The sequence below is a fragment of the Dothidotthia symphoricarpi genome (genome assembly GCF_010015815.1).
Source record: "Dothidotthia symphoricarpi CBS 119687 unplaced genomic scaffold P153scaffold_1, whole genome shotgun sequence".
In the NCBI taxonomy this organism is placed as follows: domain Eukaryota; kingdom Fungi; phylum Ascomycota; class Dothideomycetes; order Pleosporales; family Dothidotthiaceae; genus Dothidotthia; species Dothidotthia symphoricarpi.
Window position 1 is genome coordinate 1,856,403 of NW_022985008.1, and position 15,817 is coordinate 1,872,219.

General features: G+C 52.1%; 7 protein-coding genes across 7 annotated transcripts; 4 read left to right on the forward strand and 3 right to left on the reverse strand.

Annotated features, from left to right (window-relative positions):
- Positions 1-256: 256 nt before the first annotated feature.
- P153DRAFT_380814 (glycoside hydrolase family 16 protein) lies at positions 257-1,671 on the reverse strand (the record flags this gene model as incomplete). The annotated part of the gene is made up of 2 exons (XM_033669966.1): positions 257-562; positions 628-1,671. 2 exons carry the CDS (start codon positions 1,669-1,671, stop codon positions 257-259), a joined length of 1,350 nt encoding a protein of 449 aa, XP_033529400.1.
- Positions 1,672-2,513: 842 nt separating this feature from the next.
- On the forward strand, positions 2,514-4,049 carry P153DRAFT_278834 (gamma-glutamyl phosphate reductase GPR; the record flags this gene model as incomplete). Its single annotated transcript, XM_033662980.1, has 2 exons — positions 2,514-2,814; positions 2,938-4,049. The coding sequence occupies 2 exons, from the start codon at positions 2,514-2,516 to the stop codon at positions 4,047-4,049; spliced, it is 1,413 nt and encodes a 470-aa protein (XP_033529401.1).
- A 431-nt stretch (positions 4,050-4,480) lies between these two features.
- On the reverse strand, positions 4,481-6,936 carry P153DRAFT_419557 (UDP-galactopyranose mutase-like protein). The gene is made up of 4 exons (XM_033672194.1): positions 6,565-6,936; positions 6,438-6,507; positions 6,305-6,385; positions 4,481-6,251 (listed from the first exon to the last, which is right to left on the reverse strand). Exons 1-4 carry the CDS (start codon positions 6,651-6,653, stop codon positions 4,881-4,883), a joined length of 1,611 nt encoding a protein of 536 aa, XP_033529402.1. The 5' UTR covers positions 6,654-6,936; the 3' UTR covers positions 4,481-4,880.
- A 543-nt stretch (positions 6,937-7,479) lies between these two features.
- On the forward strand, positions 7,480-9,691 carry P153DRAFT_362718 (TPT-domain-containing protein). The gene is made up of 5 exons (XM_033667202.1): positions 7,480-8,030; positions 8,081-8,148; positions 8,199-8,422; positions 8,470-8,877; positions 8,930-9,691. Exons 1-5 carry the CDS (start codon positions 7,891-7,893, stop codon positions 9,299-9,301), a joined length of 1,212 nt encoding a protein of 403 aa, XP_033529403.1. The 5' UTR covers positions 7,480-7,890; the 3' UTR covers positions 9,302-9,691.
- Positions 9,692-9,969: 278 nt separating this feature from the next.
- P153DRAFT_392302 (ribosomal protein L18e) lies at positions 9,970-11,018 on the forward strand. The gene is made up of 5 exons (XM_033671137.1): positions 9,970-10,048; positions 10,152-10,214; positions 10,268-10,336; positions 10,391-10,504; positions 10,555-11,018. Exons 1-5 carry the CDS (start codon positions 10,003-10,005, stop codon positions 10,830-10,832), a joined length of 570 nt encoding a protein of 189 aa, XP_033529404.1. The 5' UTR covers positions 9,970-10,002; the 3' UTR covers positions 10,833-11,018.
- Positions 11,019-11,316: 298 nt separating this feature from the next.
- On the forward strand, positions 11,317-13,381 carry P153DRAFT_306031 (phosphoribosylaminoimidazole carboxylase). Its single transcript, XM_033664623.1, has one exon. The coding sequence runs from the start codon at positions 11,342-11,344 to the stop codon at positions 13,040-13,042; it is 1,701 nt and encodes a 566-aa protein (XP_033529405.1). The 5' UTR covers positions 11,317-11,341; the 3' UTR covers positions 13,043-13,381.
- Positions 13,382-13,567: 186 nt separating this feature from the next.
- On the reverse strand, positions 13,568-13,985 carry P153DRAFT_362721 (uncharacterized protein). The gene has a single exon (XM_033667203.1). The coding sequence runs from the start codon at positions 13,806-13,808 to the stop codon at positions 13,587-13,589; it is 222 nt and encodes a 73-aa protein (XP_033529406.1). The 5' UTR covers positions 13,809-13,985; the 3' UTR covers positions 13,568-13,586.
- Positions 13,986-15,817: the final 1,832 nt, after the last annotated feature.

The following is a 15,817-nucleotide window of genomic DNA, read 5'->3' on the forward strand; positions in this document are numbered from 1 at the left end:
TCCAAATCAATGCCATCTTGCCCTCCATCTCAACTCAACCCAACTCATCTATTCTAATGCAATGCAACGCAAACTAAATTTTGTGTACGCACGAAGCGCTCAACCAGGGAAATGCAGGGACCCAAATCTTAATCTTGATTTTGATCCTGACAATGCCAAACGCCAACGCTATGCGGAAGATAACAAGAACGATGCTGACTAAAAACGAAACAACAGGACCGGACATTGCGAGTGCGTGCCACACCTGCTCCAGGCTCTACATGGTGGCAAGCGTAGCTCCGGCGAAACAGGTAAACGCTGAAAGGAGGTAGGAATGACTGAGGAATCGAGACATTCCACTGTTGGCAGTGGGAACGACGGTGACTGCCGATGCTACGACGTCGTTCTTCGGGGCGTAGACACTGATCGAAGCAGTGAGAGTAGACTGGGAAAGTGATGTGTCGGGGTGAATAATAATGAAGACCTGATCATCAATGCTGATGATTTCCTCAGGCCTAGAATCGCCAGATGGCGCCGAGAGCAAAGCTGCAGGCGAGAGCATAGAGGACACGCGAGGGGATGGCTGCAGAGATTGGTTAGCACACTGTCACGAAATATAAATAGGGGCGAGGGAGGAGTCTTACTAACGGGAGCTGAGCTGGGAGGAACGACTTTGCCTGTATCAGAGACACTCCACCCACTCGGCAGGCCAGGGTAGTTGGCGAATGTAGGCTGAGGTACATATGACGACGACGCAGGAACCCAGGGGTAGACGCTCGGACGGTCGACCACGGAGGTTGTATGAGGGGTGAAAGGAATGGGCTGTCCGCTGGCCGTTGCTGTTACTTGAGGCGAATCCTGGATTGGCTTGTCACCGCCAGAGTAGATGACACCGCCGTTCGACTTGATAGATCCCCAAGTGCCGCTAGTATCGCCGTAGCTGTACTGGGTGCCAGTGGAGTAGTCGGAGACCTTGAGAGACATGACGTGCATGGTGTATGGCCCCTTTGAGTAATCGGTTGGCCCTCTAGCCCAGGAGATTGTACCGGCAGGGTTTGCCGAATCGCCGCCACTCCATGCACCAAGTTTGATTTGCATGGGTGATTGGGGGTACTGGTTTTCAGCGTTGGCGGGCTCGAGAGTTCGGACAGTCTTTCCATCGATCTGCCACACAATCTGCTCGGGTGTCCATTCGATCGTGTACATCTTGTAGGTTGTCTGGCTCCCGGTGTCTGCGTGGAAAGCGCCGCGATTGTACGAGGTTGTCTGGCCCTTGCCGAAGTAGTTTGACTGGACCTCGTCGGGGTCGGCGCCGAGCCACTCCCAATCAATCTCATCCAGGGTGTCAGACTGGAGGACAAAGCTGCTAACGATGCCTGCTCCCGGGGCCGCCTTCATCGACACCTCGACCTTGCCAAACATGATGTACCATTTCGATGTAAGCGTGGGAGCATCGCCCGTCTTGGAAATAGTGAAAGCTGCGCCACTTGAGTCGTAGGTGGGATTGCCCTGAGGCGTGAAGCTGTCAGACGAAGAGGTGAAGTCGATGTTGACTGTGCGACCCAGTGCCGAATCCGCTGGGCAGTCGGACCGCAGTGTTGGGTTGCAGTTGGTGTATGTTTGGGCGGCCGAGGGAGCGACGAGGAGTGCTGCAGAGGCGAGCGCAGCGACTGCGCGTACGGCGGAGAGCATCTTGGACGTGGACAAGTAGCGATTGTTGTGGTAGCGTCGGTTGGGTGGTGTACGGTAGTGATGGGAGTAACGAGCACTAGCAGGTCACAGTGTGTGAGTAGACGTCGTAAAGAGCGATGTTTGGTTACCTGCTCAGCACTTGAGAGGTAAAGAGTGGACGGTGTGATGTGAGTACCAGGTCTCGGGACCCGACAAGGTGTAGTATAAAAAGAAATCTCCAGCCATCCTATGAGTGAGCGGTGACCTACGTGTTAGCTAAAAATCAAGGTCCTGCAGCGCGTGCCGCTGTCCGCGGTTGGTCGGGCGAGTAAAGACGAGGTTGGCACGACGATGGAGGAGGTTGGGAGTGGACCCTTGGCCATGCCAATGACAGGGTTGCAGTTGCCCTGCGTGATTGAGCGCGACAATGCGACTGCCTATTTCGCGTCTAGACACGGCAGAAGATGGAATATGACGCAGGAGCATCTGTCAGTAATCTGCCAATTCGATAGACTGCATGAGAGCCGCATCAATCGACGCATGCATCGAGTCTCCCGTTATGGCACGCAGCGAAGACACGCGCTACTACTGCAAGGGTACACCGCCACAGATAGTGGCACCCACTGCACCCCGCAACACCACTTGAACCTCACACGCCTACCTATCTTTAGACATTGTTGTATCCGCATGTGATTTGTCTCTGGCCTCCAATTGCATATGCAGCCGAGCAAGACCCTGCATACACCGCATTGGAGGAGACTTTTTCTTTTTCAGCCATCTGAGTCACGCGCCCTTCTCGAAGCATCGTCAAGGTCCGACGTCTGATTGCCCAACCCATCTCGTGAAGCAACCTCATACAAGTCATGTCTCTCACCAATGCCACACCGCTCGAGATCGCTCAGTCGGCAAGAGTCGGCTCGCGGAAACTTGCCGTCCTGTCTACGGAAGAGCGCAATGCCGCCCTGACTGCGATTCACGATGCGCTCGCAAACGGAAAAGAGAAGGTGTTGGCAGCCAATGCCAAGGACTTGGAGGCTGCAAACCAGGCTGCGGCTGGGGGGACATTGAGTGCAAGTCTGGTGAAGAGACTGGATTTGGGGAAGCCGGGAAAGTATGAGGATATGCTCCAAGGTATTCTGGACGTGAGGGAACTAGATGATCCAAGTACGTGCAAAATGATTTCATCCTTGTGCTCGACACACACTCAAGATTTCTCACGTGTTTGATCAAACTCACATGTCATACGATACTCTTGAAAGCTAAACGCAGTGGCTAACACACCTGCAGTCAACAAGACCACTGCAAAAACACTCCTGGACGACAACCTCACCCTCTCCCGCATCACCTGTCCCATCGGCGTGCTCCTTATCATCTTCGAAGCCCGCCCAGAAGTAATCGCCAACATCTCCGCCCTAGCCCTCAAATCCGGAAACGCCGCGATCCTGAAAGGCGGACGAGAATCCAGCAACAGCTTCGCCGCCATCGCCTCCATCATCTCTGACGCCCTCTCCTCAACATCCGTCCCTCCAGCATGTCTCCAACTAGTCCAAACCCACGACGTGATTGCCGACCTCCTGAAGCAGGACACCTACATTGACCTGTGTATCCCCCGAGGAGGCAACAAGCTCGTACGCTACGTCAAAGACTCAACCGCCATCCCCGTCCTCGGTCACGCCGACGGAATCTGCTCCATCTACCTACGCGGCGACTACCCCGCCGACAAAGCCGCCAAAATCATCCTCGACGCAAAGGCTTCCTACCCAGCTGGCTGCAACGCAGCAGAGCAGCTCCTCGTCGACGAATCCGCGCTGCGCACCACCCTCCCCGCCGTCGCCGAAGCCCTCCTCCAAAAAGGCGTATCACTGCGCTGCGACCCGGCCTCCCTCGCCGCCCTGCGCGAAAAACTATCCCCCCACTCTGCTACCATCCTGCAGGAAGCCGGGCCCGAGGACTTCGACACCGAGTTCCTCGACTACATCATGGCTGTGAAAACTGTCAATACCCTCGACGACGCAGTGAGCCATATCAACACCCACGGTAGCCACCACACAGATGCTATCCTCACGCTTGACGAGTCCACCGCTCGCGCTTTCCTCGCTGCTGTCGATTCCTCCTCCGTCTACTGGAATACGTCGACGCGCATGGCGGACGGCCAGCGCTATGGGTTCGGTACTGAGGTGGGCATCTCAACGAACAAGATTCACTCGCGAGGCCCTGTGGGCTTGGAAGGGCTGTGTATCTACAAGTGGGTGCTCATTGGAGATGCGCAGGTTAGTGCTGAGTACGGCGCGGGGGGCAAGCAGTGGAAGCATCAAAAGCTAGCTGTAGGTGACGACGAGGGAGTAGCGCGGAACGAAGAGGAGCGGGAAGTACTGAGGAGATTTAGGGCTGGGAAGTAAGAAAGAAAAAAGAAGTCGTCAAGTAGAGTTATCGAAAAGTTACCCTTACAATATGATATGCGAAATGTCGTCCGTACTGAGAATATACACTTCCTCACATATTGCAAACACGAACTCCTCATTTCTCCCCACCAAGCATACGATACTCTCCATCCGCCTCAACACCCTCAATCAATCAATCAATCTCCCAGTCCCACCCGCTACACCTTACACAGATAACACCAATCTAACACACCGTCCCACACAAAACACAACACAATACAAGCCGTGCACCCCATCGGCCCGTGTTTCATATCGACATCCCACACCCGGGGCCGCCTGCAGTGTTCCAAGTTCCAAATTCCAAGTTCCAAGTTCTATTACACATCCACCACAGATCCACCACAGATCCCCAACAGATCCACATGCACACGTCCAAACAATGACGTCGTGAAAATAAAGCAGAACAGCAGAAACTCGCTCGAGGCAAAAAGTGGACGATGCATCGTTTCATAAAACCAAGGAAGGGCAATATATACGACAAAACAACGGAATCCAAGTCTACATTGCTACAAAAAATGCCGACCCATCAGATGTCTAAACGAAGCTTTTGACAAAGCCTCAACGATGTTTTTCTATAGTGAAGAAATAGCTTCGGCAAGATAGTCTCCATCCATCCTCCAAAAAAACATCCATGCACATATGCTAATTCTACTCCTGCCCCGGCACCCATGTGCCTCCTTCCCATCCCATCCTATCCTATTCCGTTCGTGACATTGCAGATTGTGCGTGGTATCCCGTAAATGTGCTCCAGATTCATTACATGCTCGTCGACCGTCCGTGTGTGTGCACTCAGTCAAGGGCCTTCTTCGACTTGGCGAAGACCTGCGCACCGTCCTGAAGACGGCGTTCCTCGTTCTTGCGCCCGTTGACAAAGTCGGGGTTATTAAGCGTAAGCTCCACAGCGCCGTTGACAATGTTGTCCACGGCTTCGACGCCCAACATGAACGAGTGGTCCTGGTTGCCGACCTCGTAGCGCCAGGAACCGAATCGGCCGCGCGACCAGATGTCCTTGGCCTGGAGAGCGGGGAGGAGCTTGGTGAGAACACCCTCACGCTCAAGGGACGGAGTGGGGTAGCCGTGGTCGAAGCGGCGGACATATGTGGAGACGATTTCGTCGTCAGACTTGATCATCTCTGTGTTGATGAGACCCTGGATGGAGTCCCTCAGTAGGTTCTTCGCATCGACGGGCTTCATGCCAGATTCGGAAACCTCGAGCATGATCGACCAGTACGGGCCATCCTTGGGCTCGGTGGAGCTGGGCTTCGAGCCGTCGGCGAGCTGTTGAGTGGCCAGCTTGACGTCCTTCTCAGGCTGGTTGTGTGGGGAGTAGTTGGAGAAGATAGTCGCACGGTAAAATGGGCAGTCGTCCTCTGGGAAGTATAGCCAGCACTTGTCACCAATGCGCTCGGGACGCTCACCACGGATACCCACGCCAATGACGTGGGTGCTCGAGTAGTAGAGACCCTTGCTCAAATCGATGAGTTCCTTGTCACCCATAGACTCAACGAGAGCATCGACGGCCATGGTGTTGACGAGCTTGTTGTAGTTGACCACAGTGCCGTCCTTGAGGCTTACGCGCTTGTTGTCCGCGTCGACCTTGGTGACTGTGCTGTGTTCGCCGTAACGAGTGTTCGACTCTGGCAGGGTCTTCGCAACAGCGATCCAGATGCCACCAGTACCGTCTCGAGCGGGGAAGCGGAAAGTTGCGTTGGGACCCCAGTTTCCTGCGGTCTTGTTGTGGATGATGTTGTTGATCACGCCCTTGACATTGGGAGCGGCAACGCGCTCACCAAGCCATTGGCACTGCATCTTGGTGGTAGGCACAGCCCAGACCTTGAAGTTGTATGGCCTCATGAAGAGGTCTGCAATGCCAGTACCCATCTGTCGCATGATCCATTCGTCGAAGTCCTTGGGCTTCGTGTTTGCCACACGCGCCTCCAGGGCAGCGTCGATCAGCCCGTCGACGCAGTTTGCCTGATCGTCCTTGTTCAACATCGAGAGGTTGTTCTGGAAGGGGTAGGGCACCCATTGGCTCTTGCAGCGGACGTAGGAGATACGCTGGTGGGTGAACCAATCGTCCTCGTTGGGTAGGGCCTCGTCGATGCAGTCGTCGAAGTACTTGTAGTGGGAGAAGATGACATGGCCACCAACATCATAGAGCTGTTGTATGGTTAGACTTGAGAGGCAAGTCAACATCCAAGAACTTTACTCACGAAGCCTTCTGGGGTGACGTCCGTAGAGGCCAGACCGCCAGGCGTCTCGTTCGAGTCCAAAATCAGCCATGAGGGGCCATCCTGAGGTTGCTTAGCAGCTGCCCCTCTAAATCTCGTGGTTTCTCAAGCATACAATTTGGTTGAGACGCTTCGCTGCTCCCAGACCAGTTGGTCCAGCACCAATGACGAGCACGTCGACTGAACTGTGCGGTTGTCAACTCGAGCTACATGCGAGGAATGCGGGCAGGCGGTGAGCATACATTTCCTCTTTGGATGCACCCATCTTTCCCTGCAAGAGTTCTTGGAAACTAGGAACTCTCTTCAATGTTTGTCGGGCGTAGTTTAACATGTACTCGGCGTGTAGGCGAGTATTGGTTCAGTCAGACAGCGGTGGCCAGCAAGTCTGGAGCGTGGCGTGGCGGAGAGATTAATAGTTCGCGATAGACAAGCGCGCCAAGGACGTTGACGCTACTAGCACCACAGGTTCGGAAGACACAAACTCGACTGGGGAGCTTGATGCGGCAATGGCGAATTAAAGGGGCACGACATGGTTGCAGACGATCATATAGATGGCGTGCATCGTGGGGGTACTGATTGGACGCTGTGACTTTGCAATTGTTTCGATTCTTGGGAGAGGGAGGTTGCCTGCGTACCGCGGGTTCCCATTGCATATATTGATCACAGCATCGAAATCGCCTAATCGAGTATTAACATAGTCTAATCCGCGGAATACGCAACACGAGATCAACGACGCATCATCTTCGTGTACCGTAGCTAGTGTGACTTTATACTATGTAGTCGACACCGTGTAGACTTTTCTTATGAGATATCGATAGGTATGCATAACCCCTATTACTCGGCCCAGCTCAGAACCTACGCGGTACCAGAGTTGACCAGCCTGCTGATCAACAGAAACTCAGTCAACCACAATCAATGCGTTTGCGGGAGAGCTGGCTACAGGAAATGGAGAGTGAAGCTGTTGAAGGGTTTTCAGCTAGGTACTGTTTCAGTCGCGGGATATTTCGCCGCGCGAACTGCAAATGTTACGCGTACAAACAAGATATGTACGTAGTGGACCGCAAATGCGCTCCAGAGAATCGACCGGGATTGGGAGTTGCTTGCGTGTACACGAGACGGGCCCACGGTAGATCCGTTTCACGGCGCGAAAACAGTGTTGCTCCCGTTCATCTTCATCTGCATCTACCAAGCACACGCCACCCGCCGTTGCCCAGTGATAGCGTCTTCCAGAACCCCTGTGTGACGACCTGGAGTTCCGCCCCTCGTATTAGCGCAGTTGATGTCCAGTGGTCGACGTTACCAGCTCCCAACAACTTCCCCGGCACTCTTTTATCTCCTCATTTCCTCCTGTGCGCCAGACACAATCCTTCAGTGTTGCCCGTGCTACGCTGTGTCTCCAGTCGCTCTCCCGTGCACCGAGACCATCAGTCAGCAGCCGCGCAATCTTCGCCGACGAATCGACAAGCTCAGCGCTGCCATCGTCTCTCCTTCAACACTCGACTTTCCGACCACGCACGTCGACGACGTCCCTCACAGTCTCTCGCTAAGTCGCCTCGCACCACGCAACCATGTCTGGAGAAGAGAAGGTCCGCTCCTCCGTGGACGCTGCCCGTGATCCAGCCCTGCCAGTGCTGCCTACTGTGAACCCCGACGCCGTCAAGTCGCCAGCGGCCGAGACAGCCTCGTTCCATCCTGCAGTGTACATCGCGTACGTTCACAACAATTGCACTCTGCATGGCATCGCTAACCGCTGCGCAGGACATGGATCACCCTCAGTTCCAGCACCATCGTCTTCAACAAGTACATCTTGGACACGGCCAAGTTCCGTACGTCGCAATCATCACATCCATCTCAACCCATACTCACACGCGCGCAGAATTTCCCATCTTCCTCACAACATGGCACTTGATCTTTGCGACGATCATGACGCAATTCCTCGCCCGCTTCACGTCCATCCTCGACTCGAGAAAGAAAGTGCCCATGACCGGCCGCGTATACCTGCGAGCAATTGTTCCGATTGGCCTGTTCTTCAGCTTGAGCTTGATCTGCGGTAACCAGGCATATCTGTACTTGAGCGTGTCTTTCATCCAGATGCTCAAGGTGCGTACACACGACTGGAGGATGTAGACAATTGCTGACCTTTCCAGGCTACCACACCTGTTGCTGTCCTCATCGCGACCTGGAGTCTTGGCATTGCACCGGTCAACCTGAAGACTCTCGGAAATGTCTCCTTCATTGTCATCGGTGTCGTTGTTGCATCCTTCGGCGAGATCCAGTTCGTCATGGTTGGTTTCCTCTTCCAAGTCGGTGGTATCGTCTTCGAGGCTGTCCGTCTGGTCATGGTCCAGCGTATCCTCAGCTCCGCCGACTTCAAGATGGACCCGCTTGTCTCTCTCTACTACTACGCCCCAGCGTGTGCCATCATGAACGGCATGGTCCTGCTCTTCACCGAGTTCCCGACCCTGACCATGGTGGATATCTACCGTGTCGGTACTTTCACACTGCTCGCAAACGCTTCCGTCGCTTTCATGCTCAACGTCTCTGTTGTGTTCCTGGTACGTGCCGATTGCTGAGGTTGACTGCTTTCGCAAGCTAACGTTATTCTAGATTGGAAAGACATCCTCGCTCGTGCTCACTCTTTCCGGTGTACTGAAGGACATTCTCCTTGTCTTTGCCTCCATGTTCCTGTTCCGTGACCCTGTCACTCTTCTCCAGGCCTTCGGTTACAGCATTGCGCTAGGTGGTCTTGTCTACTACAAGCTTGGCGGAGATAAGATGAAGGAGTACCTCGGACAGGGCACCATGAAGTGGGCAGAGTTTGGTCAGACCCGTCCGGCACTCCGCAAGATCATGGTTTTTGGCGCTGTCATCATCTCCATGTTCATGATCTTTGGCTCCCTCGGACCTCGCTATGCTCCCGATTCCACCGCCAAGATCTACAGCGGAGTCGGCCACATGATTGGCGACAAGGGATACTGATCGATTGATCGAGTGGAGCTCGTCCAGGCCAAGACGTGCATATTCCCCGATGATTCAATCCCAACTTACGGCTTGTAGCCTTGCATTACCTCACCTCGAGGACATGGTCATCATGTTTGGTTCTTGTTTTTGTTTTTCCATCCACTGTTTGGGGCAAATTTGGAGTGAGATGGGGTTTTACGTATTCCAGGTGTTCGAAAGCATAGGCAAACGGGCTGTCTCTATGTCCTGGGGGATTGTTTTCAAGAAGTTTTGATTGGAGACCTTTTGTCTTCTCTCATAGGTTTCATGTCATATTCAGTAGCGTATCAGGGGGCAACGAAGGGAATATGAAGGATTACATGTGATTATATATATAGACTATGCACTGACTACCTATGAAGGGGTCTGCATTGATGTGTTCTTTAGCTACGTAATGTTAATAGACGCGTGCCAAAGTCAACTGCTTTTACGATTGATATTTGAGCGCTCTGCTAGGTGCGTCTGTGAAGCGGGTGGGATAAATATGGATTTCTGCTCAAAATAAAACGTACTAACTGCACTGCTAAAACGATGCCCTCCCAGATTCTGCCCAAAGCGGTGAGACTCGCCAAGTCGCGCTAAGACCGCCGCCCACAGAACGAATTTCACGATCACCAGAACTTCGCAACGATTGTACTAACCCACAGCTCCCGACAACACCACACGTCAAATCAGTCAAGATGGGAATTGATCTCGACCGCCACCATGTTCGAGACGGGCACCGCAGTATGTGAACCCCGTCGAGTCTGCGCAGCAATGCGCGGGCGCCCAGCTGTCCTTTGGACGCAAACATGAACCCTCGAAAGCGCGGAGGTTGACGAGTATACAGAGGTCCCTAAGTCCACCAACCCCTATGTCAAGCTGTTGGTGCGTCTGTACAAGTTCCTGGCTCGTAAGTACCCTACCGCAAATGCGCATGTTGTTTGGGCTGACAGTGACCACCAGGCCGTACCGATGCCCCCTTCAACAAGACGGTTCTCCGACGCCTCATGATGTCGAAGATCAACCGCCCTCGTAAGAACACCGCACACACGAGTCTTGCCGGACGAATACACTAACCCCCAATAGCCGTCAGCTTGTCGAAGATCGTCGCGACCGCTGCCAGCAAGCAGTCCGCCAAGGCCCACGAGGGCAAGACCATCGTCATTGTCGGCCCCGTCACCGACGACGTCCGTCTCCTCGGTACATTCTGCACGTTCTTAAAGTGTCCGGCTGGTGCTGATAATCTGCAGAGTTCCCCAAGCTCTCCATCGCCGCGATGCGCTTCACTGCGTCTGCCCGCGCCCGCATTGAGGCCGCTGGCGGTGAGGCCCTCACCATCGATGAGGTCGCCACTCGTTCCCCCACCGGAGCCAACACTCTCCTCCTCCGTGGACCCAAGAACTCCCGCGAGTCCGTCAAGCACTTCGGCTTCGGTCCCCACTCCCACAAGAAGCCCTACGTCGAGAGCAAGGGCCGCAAGTTCGAGCGCGCTCGTGGACGCAGAAGGTCCCGTGGTTTCAAGGTCTAAGCGATTGCTTGAGGTGGAGCGATTTCTTTGGGTTGTCGGCGTGGTCATGGTCATGGGAATTAACTTACGAGGCGTGCTTCATGACTGACATGTGCTCTTGACGGGCGCACAAAAAGATACTCAATGTCCATTTAGGCAATGGAAACATACCAATGAGCTCTTCCGAGCTCATGAGGTCAACTCATGAATTACAACTGCCCAATTCAATTTCCGTGAGAGACGTGACTTGAGGCAGACTTTGTGTCTAATTGCTATCGGACGTGATGACCACATTCCAACGTATCGTGAAGATGCCCACCACAGTATGAGGCCCTTTGTTGAGCAAGGGTTCGGCAGCACGATTTAAATGATAAGATCGATTTACTTCGTTCTAATCGCAGACTAAATTTTCTCTCGCCCTTGATTTGACCAATTACAAGCTGCCGTGTCTCAACCCACCTTTTGACCGAAAGCAGTCACCACATCACTTGTGCTCTCCTCCCTGTACTACTCAATCAAATATTCGCAAAATGGCCGACAACAGGAAAGTCGGTGTCTTGGGTGGAGGTCAGCTTGGTCGCATGTTGATTGAAGCCGCCAATCGCCTGAACATTCAAGTCAACATTCTGGACGCGGCAGCATCACCTGCCAAGCAGATATCTGCACACAATGGCCATATCGAGGGGTCTTTCAAAGATGCAGCAGCGGTGAAACAACTGGCACAGTGTTCAGATGTCGTCACGGTAGAGATTGAGCACGTGGACACACAGATGTTGGAAGAGGTGGCAGGACAGGTTGTGGTTGAACCGAGCTGGAAGACACTGCGAATCATCAAAGACAAATATGCGCAGAAGCATTATTTGAAAGAGCATGGTGTCGATGTTGCAGATAGCATTGATCTTGAAGGCAAGGGTAGCAAAGGACTGAAAGAGGTGGGCGTTACATACGGATTTCCTTTCATGCTGAAGAGCAAGACGGAGGCGTATGATGGCAAAGGTAACTTTGTAGTCAACGGCGAACAGGACTTCGAAGGCGCCTTGAAGACGTTGGGCAGCCGACCCCTGTATGCAGAGCGATGGGCGGAGTTCCGAATGGAACTCGCAGTCATGGTCGTCAAGACGAAAGATGGTGTACTCACATTCCCGACTGTCGAGACAGTGCACGAGGATAGCATCTGCAAACTCACATACGCGCCACCACGAAATGTATCCGAGAAGACGGCGCAGAGAGCACAAGATCTAGCTAAGAAGGCAATCGGAGCATTCGAGGGCAAAGGTGTCTTTGGTGTCGAGATGTTCCTACTCAAGGACGACACTCTGCTGGTTAACGAGATTGCGCCACGACCTCACAACTCGGGACACTACACCATCGAAGCATGTCCGATCTCTCAGTACGACGCTCATCTGCGAGCAATTCTGGACATACCAATTCCTCAAGCCGGCCTGCGACTCCGGGAACCCGCAATCATGCTCAACATCCTCGGCGGAAAGACGCCAGACTCACATGTCAAGGTTGCCAACGAAGCTCTAGCGACAACAACCGCATCAGTTCACCTCTACGGCAAAGGCGATGCGCGCCCAGGACGCAAGATGGGCCATCTCACCATCACAGCACCCACTCTCGCAGCCGCAGAGCGCGAAATCCAGCCCCTCATCGACTTCGTCGACAACCAGAAAGGCAAGCCTCTCGGCCCACGAACAGAATCCAAGGAGGAGCCCCTCGTCGCCGTCATCATGGGTTCCGACTCCGATCTCCCCGTCCTCAAAGCCGGCCTCCAGATCCTCGAGAAACTCGAGATCCCCTTCACGACGCGCATCACCTCCGCACACCGCACGCCCGACTGGCTGCGTGAGTTCTCCAAAGCCGCATCCGACACGTCGCTCCGCGTCATCATCGGCGCGGCGGGCGGCGCTGCCCATCTGCCTGGCATGTGTGCGTCCTGGACTACGCTGCCGGTCATCGGACTTCCCGTGAAGGCTACACACATGGATGGCTGGGACAGTCTGGTCAGCATGACGCAGATGCCGCGTGGTGAGCCCGTGGCTACTGTTGGTATCAATAACTCGACGAATGCAGCGCTGTTGGCTGTGAGGATTCTTGGGGCGGAGAACAAGGTCATCAGGGAGAGGTTGAGGGTGTGGATGGAGGGCAATGAGAAGGAGGTCTTGAGGAAGGACAAGGCTCTGCTTGAGGAGGGGTGGGAGTCGTATCTGCAGACGATGGGGAAATAGATGGGGTGGGCGATGCGATACGTAGGACTGGATATGTTCGGCGAGCTCTGCAATCGCCGTTCAATGGGTTTACAGTACATTGAGGTAGGTACTCGTCTATAGTCCCGCTGCGATTGGTACGGTACTCATACTTCATGGACGGTACAGCAGTTCCTTCTTAAGGATGAGTTAAAAGTAGTTCCTGCATTATCTTGTTTCCGTTCGATTGATCACCATCACTACTGTCATATTCTCGATTACAACTACGCATCACCATCATACCCTATGCTCTTCCTCTCACCACTCATGGTCTTTTTGGACTTGGTCTTCAACCCCGTTTCCTGAGTCTCAGGCGCATTGAGTTTTACGAGCGGTAAGACCATATAACCTCATGCACATCTTCTATTTCCAAAGATGGCCCAATAGGAGCAGCAATCACCATACTTTTTCTTTGTGTCCATTTCTGGTAGAAGAAACAAAACACAGCTTTCGACCATGGAATCAGATACGTTAAAGTTTTCAAGGAGTACAACGCACGAATTCTTGCGACGTAGAGAATTGAGATTCAGAAAGAGAGAGACCGCTGTTCTTGAATGTGTGTTTTACTCGCCAACATACCGGCGTTCGACTTTGTTTTTGGTTCTTGCGTTTTCGGACTTGGGATAGTTGGCACATACGATCGTTTTTGTTTAGGGGGTATAGGTTCTCTTTTGTGCTCTGCTCTGCTCTTCTTCCGAGACATGACTGGGTTCAATACCATTTTCCCGATCGTGGCACAGTTGTCCATTTTCTTTGTATGCGGAGAGAGGGGAGAGGAAGAGACAACATAGTGCAGCTTCTTCTGTGGTTTAGTTCGAGAAAAGAGGATGGGGTTTTATGCAGATTGTATTCCTGGAAAGATTGGTGGGTTGGCTTGTGCTGGACAAGCATGTACAAGAGCTCGGTGTCTTTGAGAACGAAGGACGGCAGTTCCATTGGTCAAGTTGTTGGGCATTTCGTTCAAGCGTTTCACAATCTCGACATTTGGGTATTGTTCTGTACTTTTAAATCGTGACTAGAGGAAGATATGAGGTTGTAATTTTTGGTTTACAGCATAGATCTCACATCATATAGATTTTGCCCGTCATCTTCTAGACATAGTTCAGGGAGGTGTTGCGAGAGGAGAGAGAGGGACAGGCAGGATTCCTTTATGGAAATCATAACTAGATTTAAACGTGACGTTTGGGTTTTGAGTTGAAGTTGTGTATATTGCCTGCTCATCTCCATAGAACAACTCTTACTGAGACTCAACGTTTCTCAGACACACATGAACGCACCCTCTCACAATAGACTTTGTTTTCAAGTGCTCAACTCCAAACACATGTAGCTAAGTCTTTTCATTTTGAAAATAAGCCCATCGCCTTTTCATCTGTTTCAGGCGTTGTAGAACGCAGAAACAAAGCCATCGAGCGTCCACAGGTCTTGTTTTGGGTTCTAGTCTTTTTGTGGTCGTGGAAATTTCCCGCCTCTCCAGATAGAATGTAGGGAATATTTCATCTTACAGAACCATACGATCGGCGGGTTGATATTTTTCAGGATACGGGAACAGAGATAGAACTTTCATGGAGTAAACGACAGTGAGCTTTGTACACAGTTTTATTTAGTTATAAGATTGTCGGGAGTCGCATGACTGCATTGTATCGGTTTTTGTAAATGCAAATATAGTTGGTGTACCTAGAATAGACTAGAAGTGACGAGTGAGGTCAGTCTTTATGTATCGTTGTCCAAGTCCCCGATATCCGGAGAAAGAGGTAGGCCAAAGTGATAGTAGGAGACAGTGTAATAGCCGTAAACTCATTTATGTTTCATGGTCTTAGTTGTGGAAAGGTGGACAACGAAACCATGGCATGGGGACCTTGTACTTTTGATAGAACGAATTGACTGTGATGTTATAAGAAATAAGAAGCTTCTTTGTAAGAGCTTATACTCTTCTGTGTCCCGACTGGCCATGAAGAGGTCCCGTTTTCTTTTTGAGCAATAGGATCGGAAGCTGCCACACTATATCTCTGCGCAGTTCATTTTTAGATTAGAAAGACACAGCTTATAACATCGAAGAAGGGTTGTCCAGAGAGAAATACCGTGAAGCTTGCACCTGGACACATATGCATCTGCGAGAATAGCAACAAGCCATGTGCATAGTAGCAGTGGTTTTGAATGAGAAGAAGAACCACGGTTGTGGAAAGGAGACGAGAAGGGAACCCTGGAATATTGGAAGGAACAAAAACTCACAAACCGTTTTACTGCTGTCATTTTAGGTTCATTTGCAACATATTTGTGAGATGGGGGAAGCTACGTCTTAGCCTCAAAAACTTTATATCTACCATGACGGCCGGTAGAGCTTCCAACATGTGTGTGATTGATAACGACTTCTAACCTATGTTTTCTTTCGAGAATCTCGCAACCGTCATGAGGGTTGTGTTGTCTAGCTTCCATTCCATACACGATGATTTCTTTTCAAGATTTCTCAGCTCCTCGCACAGAAAACACCAAAACATGTCGAGATGAGCTATCTATTTTGGAACCAGGAACTTGTCGACAGATCACAAGGACTTTTGTGCACCTTTTGTGCAAGAAGAGGACATCATATCTCAGTACCTGGCGTGAGTTTTAAAGGAGCAAAGCAGCCCATGACGGCTGTTGCAACAAACTTTTGTAATAGTAATCCTAGGAATGATACTGAACGGGAAGGACAACACATAGACAGGGTGTTAGTTATCTTTGACCAGCGGACCATGACCTGTCCTGCCAGTGTTTTTT

Excerpts from the sequence above, each read along its gene's own strand:
- P153DRAFT_419557 (XM_033672194.1), bottom strand. The coding sequence starts at position 6,653 with ATGTTAAACTACGCCCGACAAACATTGAAGAGAGTTCCTAGTTTCCAA. Across the intron at positions 6,508-6,564 it reads GGTGCATCCAAAGAGGAAAT|TTCAGTCGACGTGCTCGTCA; the intron begins GTATGCTCACCG and ends ACAACCGCACAG. Across the intron at positions 6,386-6,437 it reads CGAAGCGTCTCAACCAAATT|GATGGCCCCTCATGGCTGAT; the intron begins GTATGCTTGAGA and ends AAGCAACCTCAG.
- P153DRAFT_362718 (XM_033667202.1), top strand. The coding sequence starts at position 7,891 with ATGTCTGGAGAAGAGAAGGTCCGCTCCTCCGTGGACGCTGCCCGTGAT. Across the intron at positions 8,423-8,469 it reads CTTTCATCCAGATGCTCAAG|GCTACCACACCTGTTGCTGT; the intron begins GTGCGTACACAC and ends TGACCTTTCCAG. Across the intron at positions 8,878-8,929 it reads ACGTCTCTGTTGTGTTCCTG|ATTGGAAAGACATCCTCGCT; the intron begins GTACGTGCCGAT and ends ACGTTATTCTAG.
- P153DRAFT_392302 (XM_033671137.1), top strand. The coding sequence starts at position 10,003 with ATGGGAATTGATCTCGACCGCCACCATGTTCGAGACGGGCACCGCA. Across the intron at positions 10,049-10,151 it reads TGTTCGAGACGGGCACCGCA|AGGTCCCTAAGTCCACCAAC; the intron begins GTATGTGAACCC and ends ACGAGTATACAG. Across the intron at positions 10,215-10,267 it reads TCTGTACAAGTTCCTGGCTC|GCCGTACCGATGCCCCCTTC; the intron begins GTAAGTACCCTA and ends AGTGACCACCAG.
- P153DRAFT_306031 (XM_033664623.1), top strand. The coding sequence starts at position 11,342 with ATGGCCGACAACAGGAAAGTCGGTGTCTTGGGTGGAGGTCAGCTTGGT.
- P153DRAFT_362721 (XM_033667203.1), bottom strand. The coding sequence starts at position 13,808 with ATGGACAACTGTGCCACGATCGGGAAAATGGTATTGAACCCAGTCATG.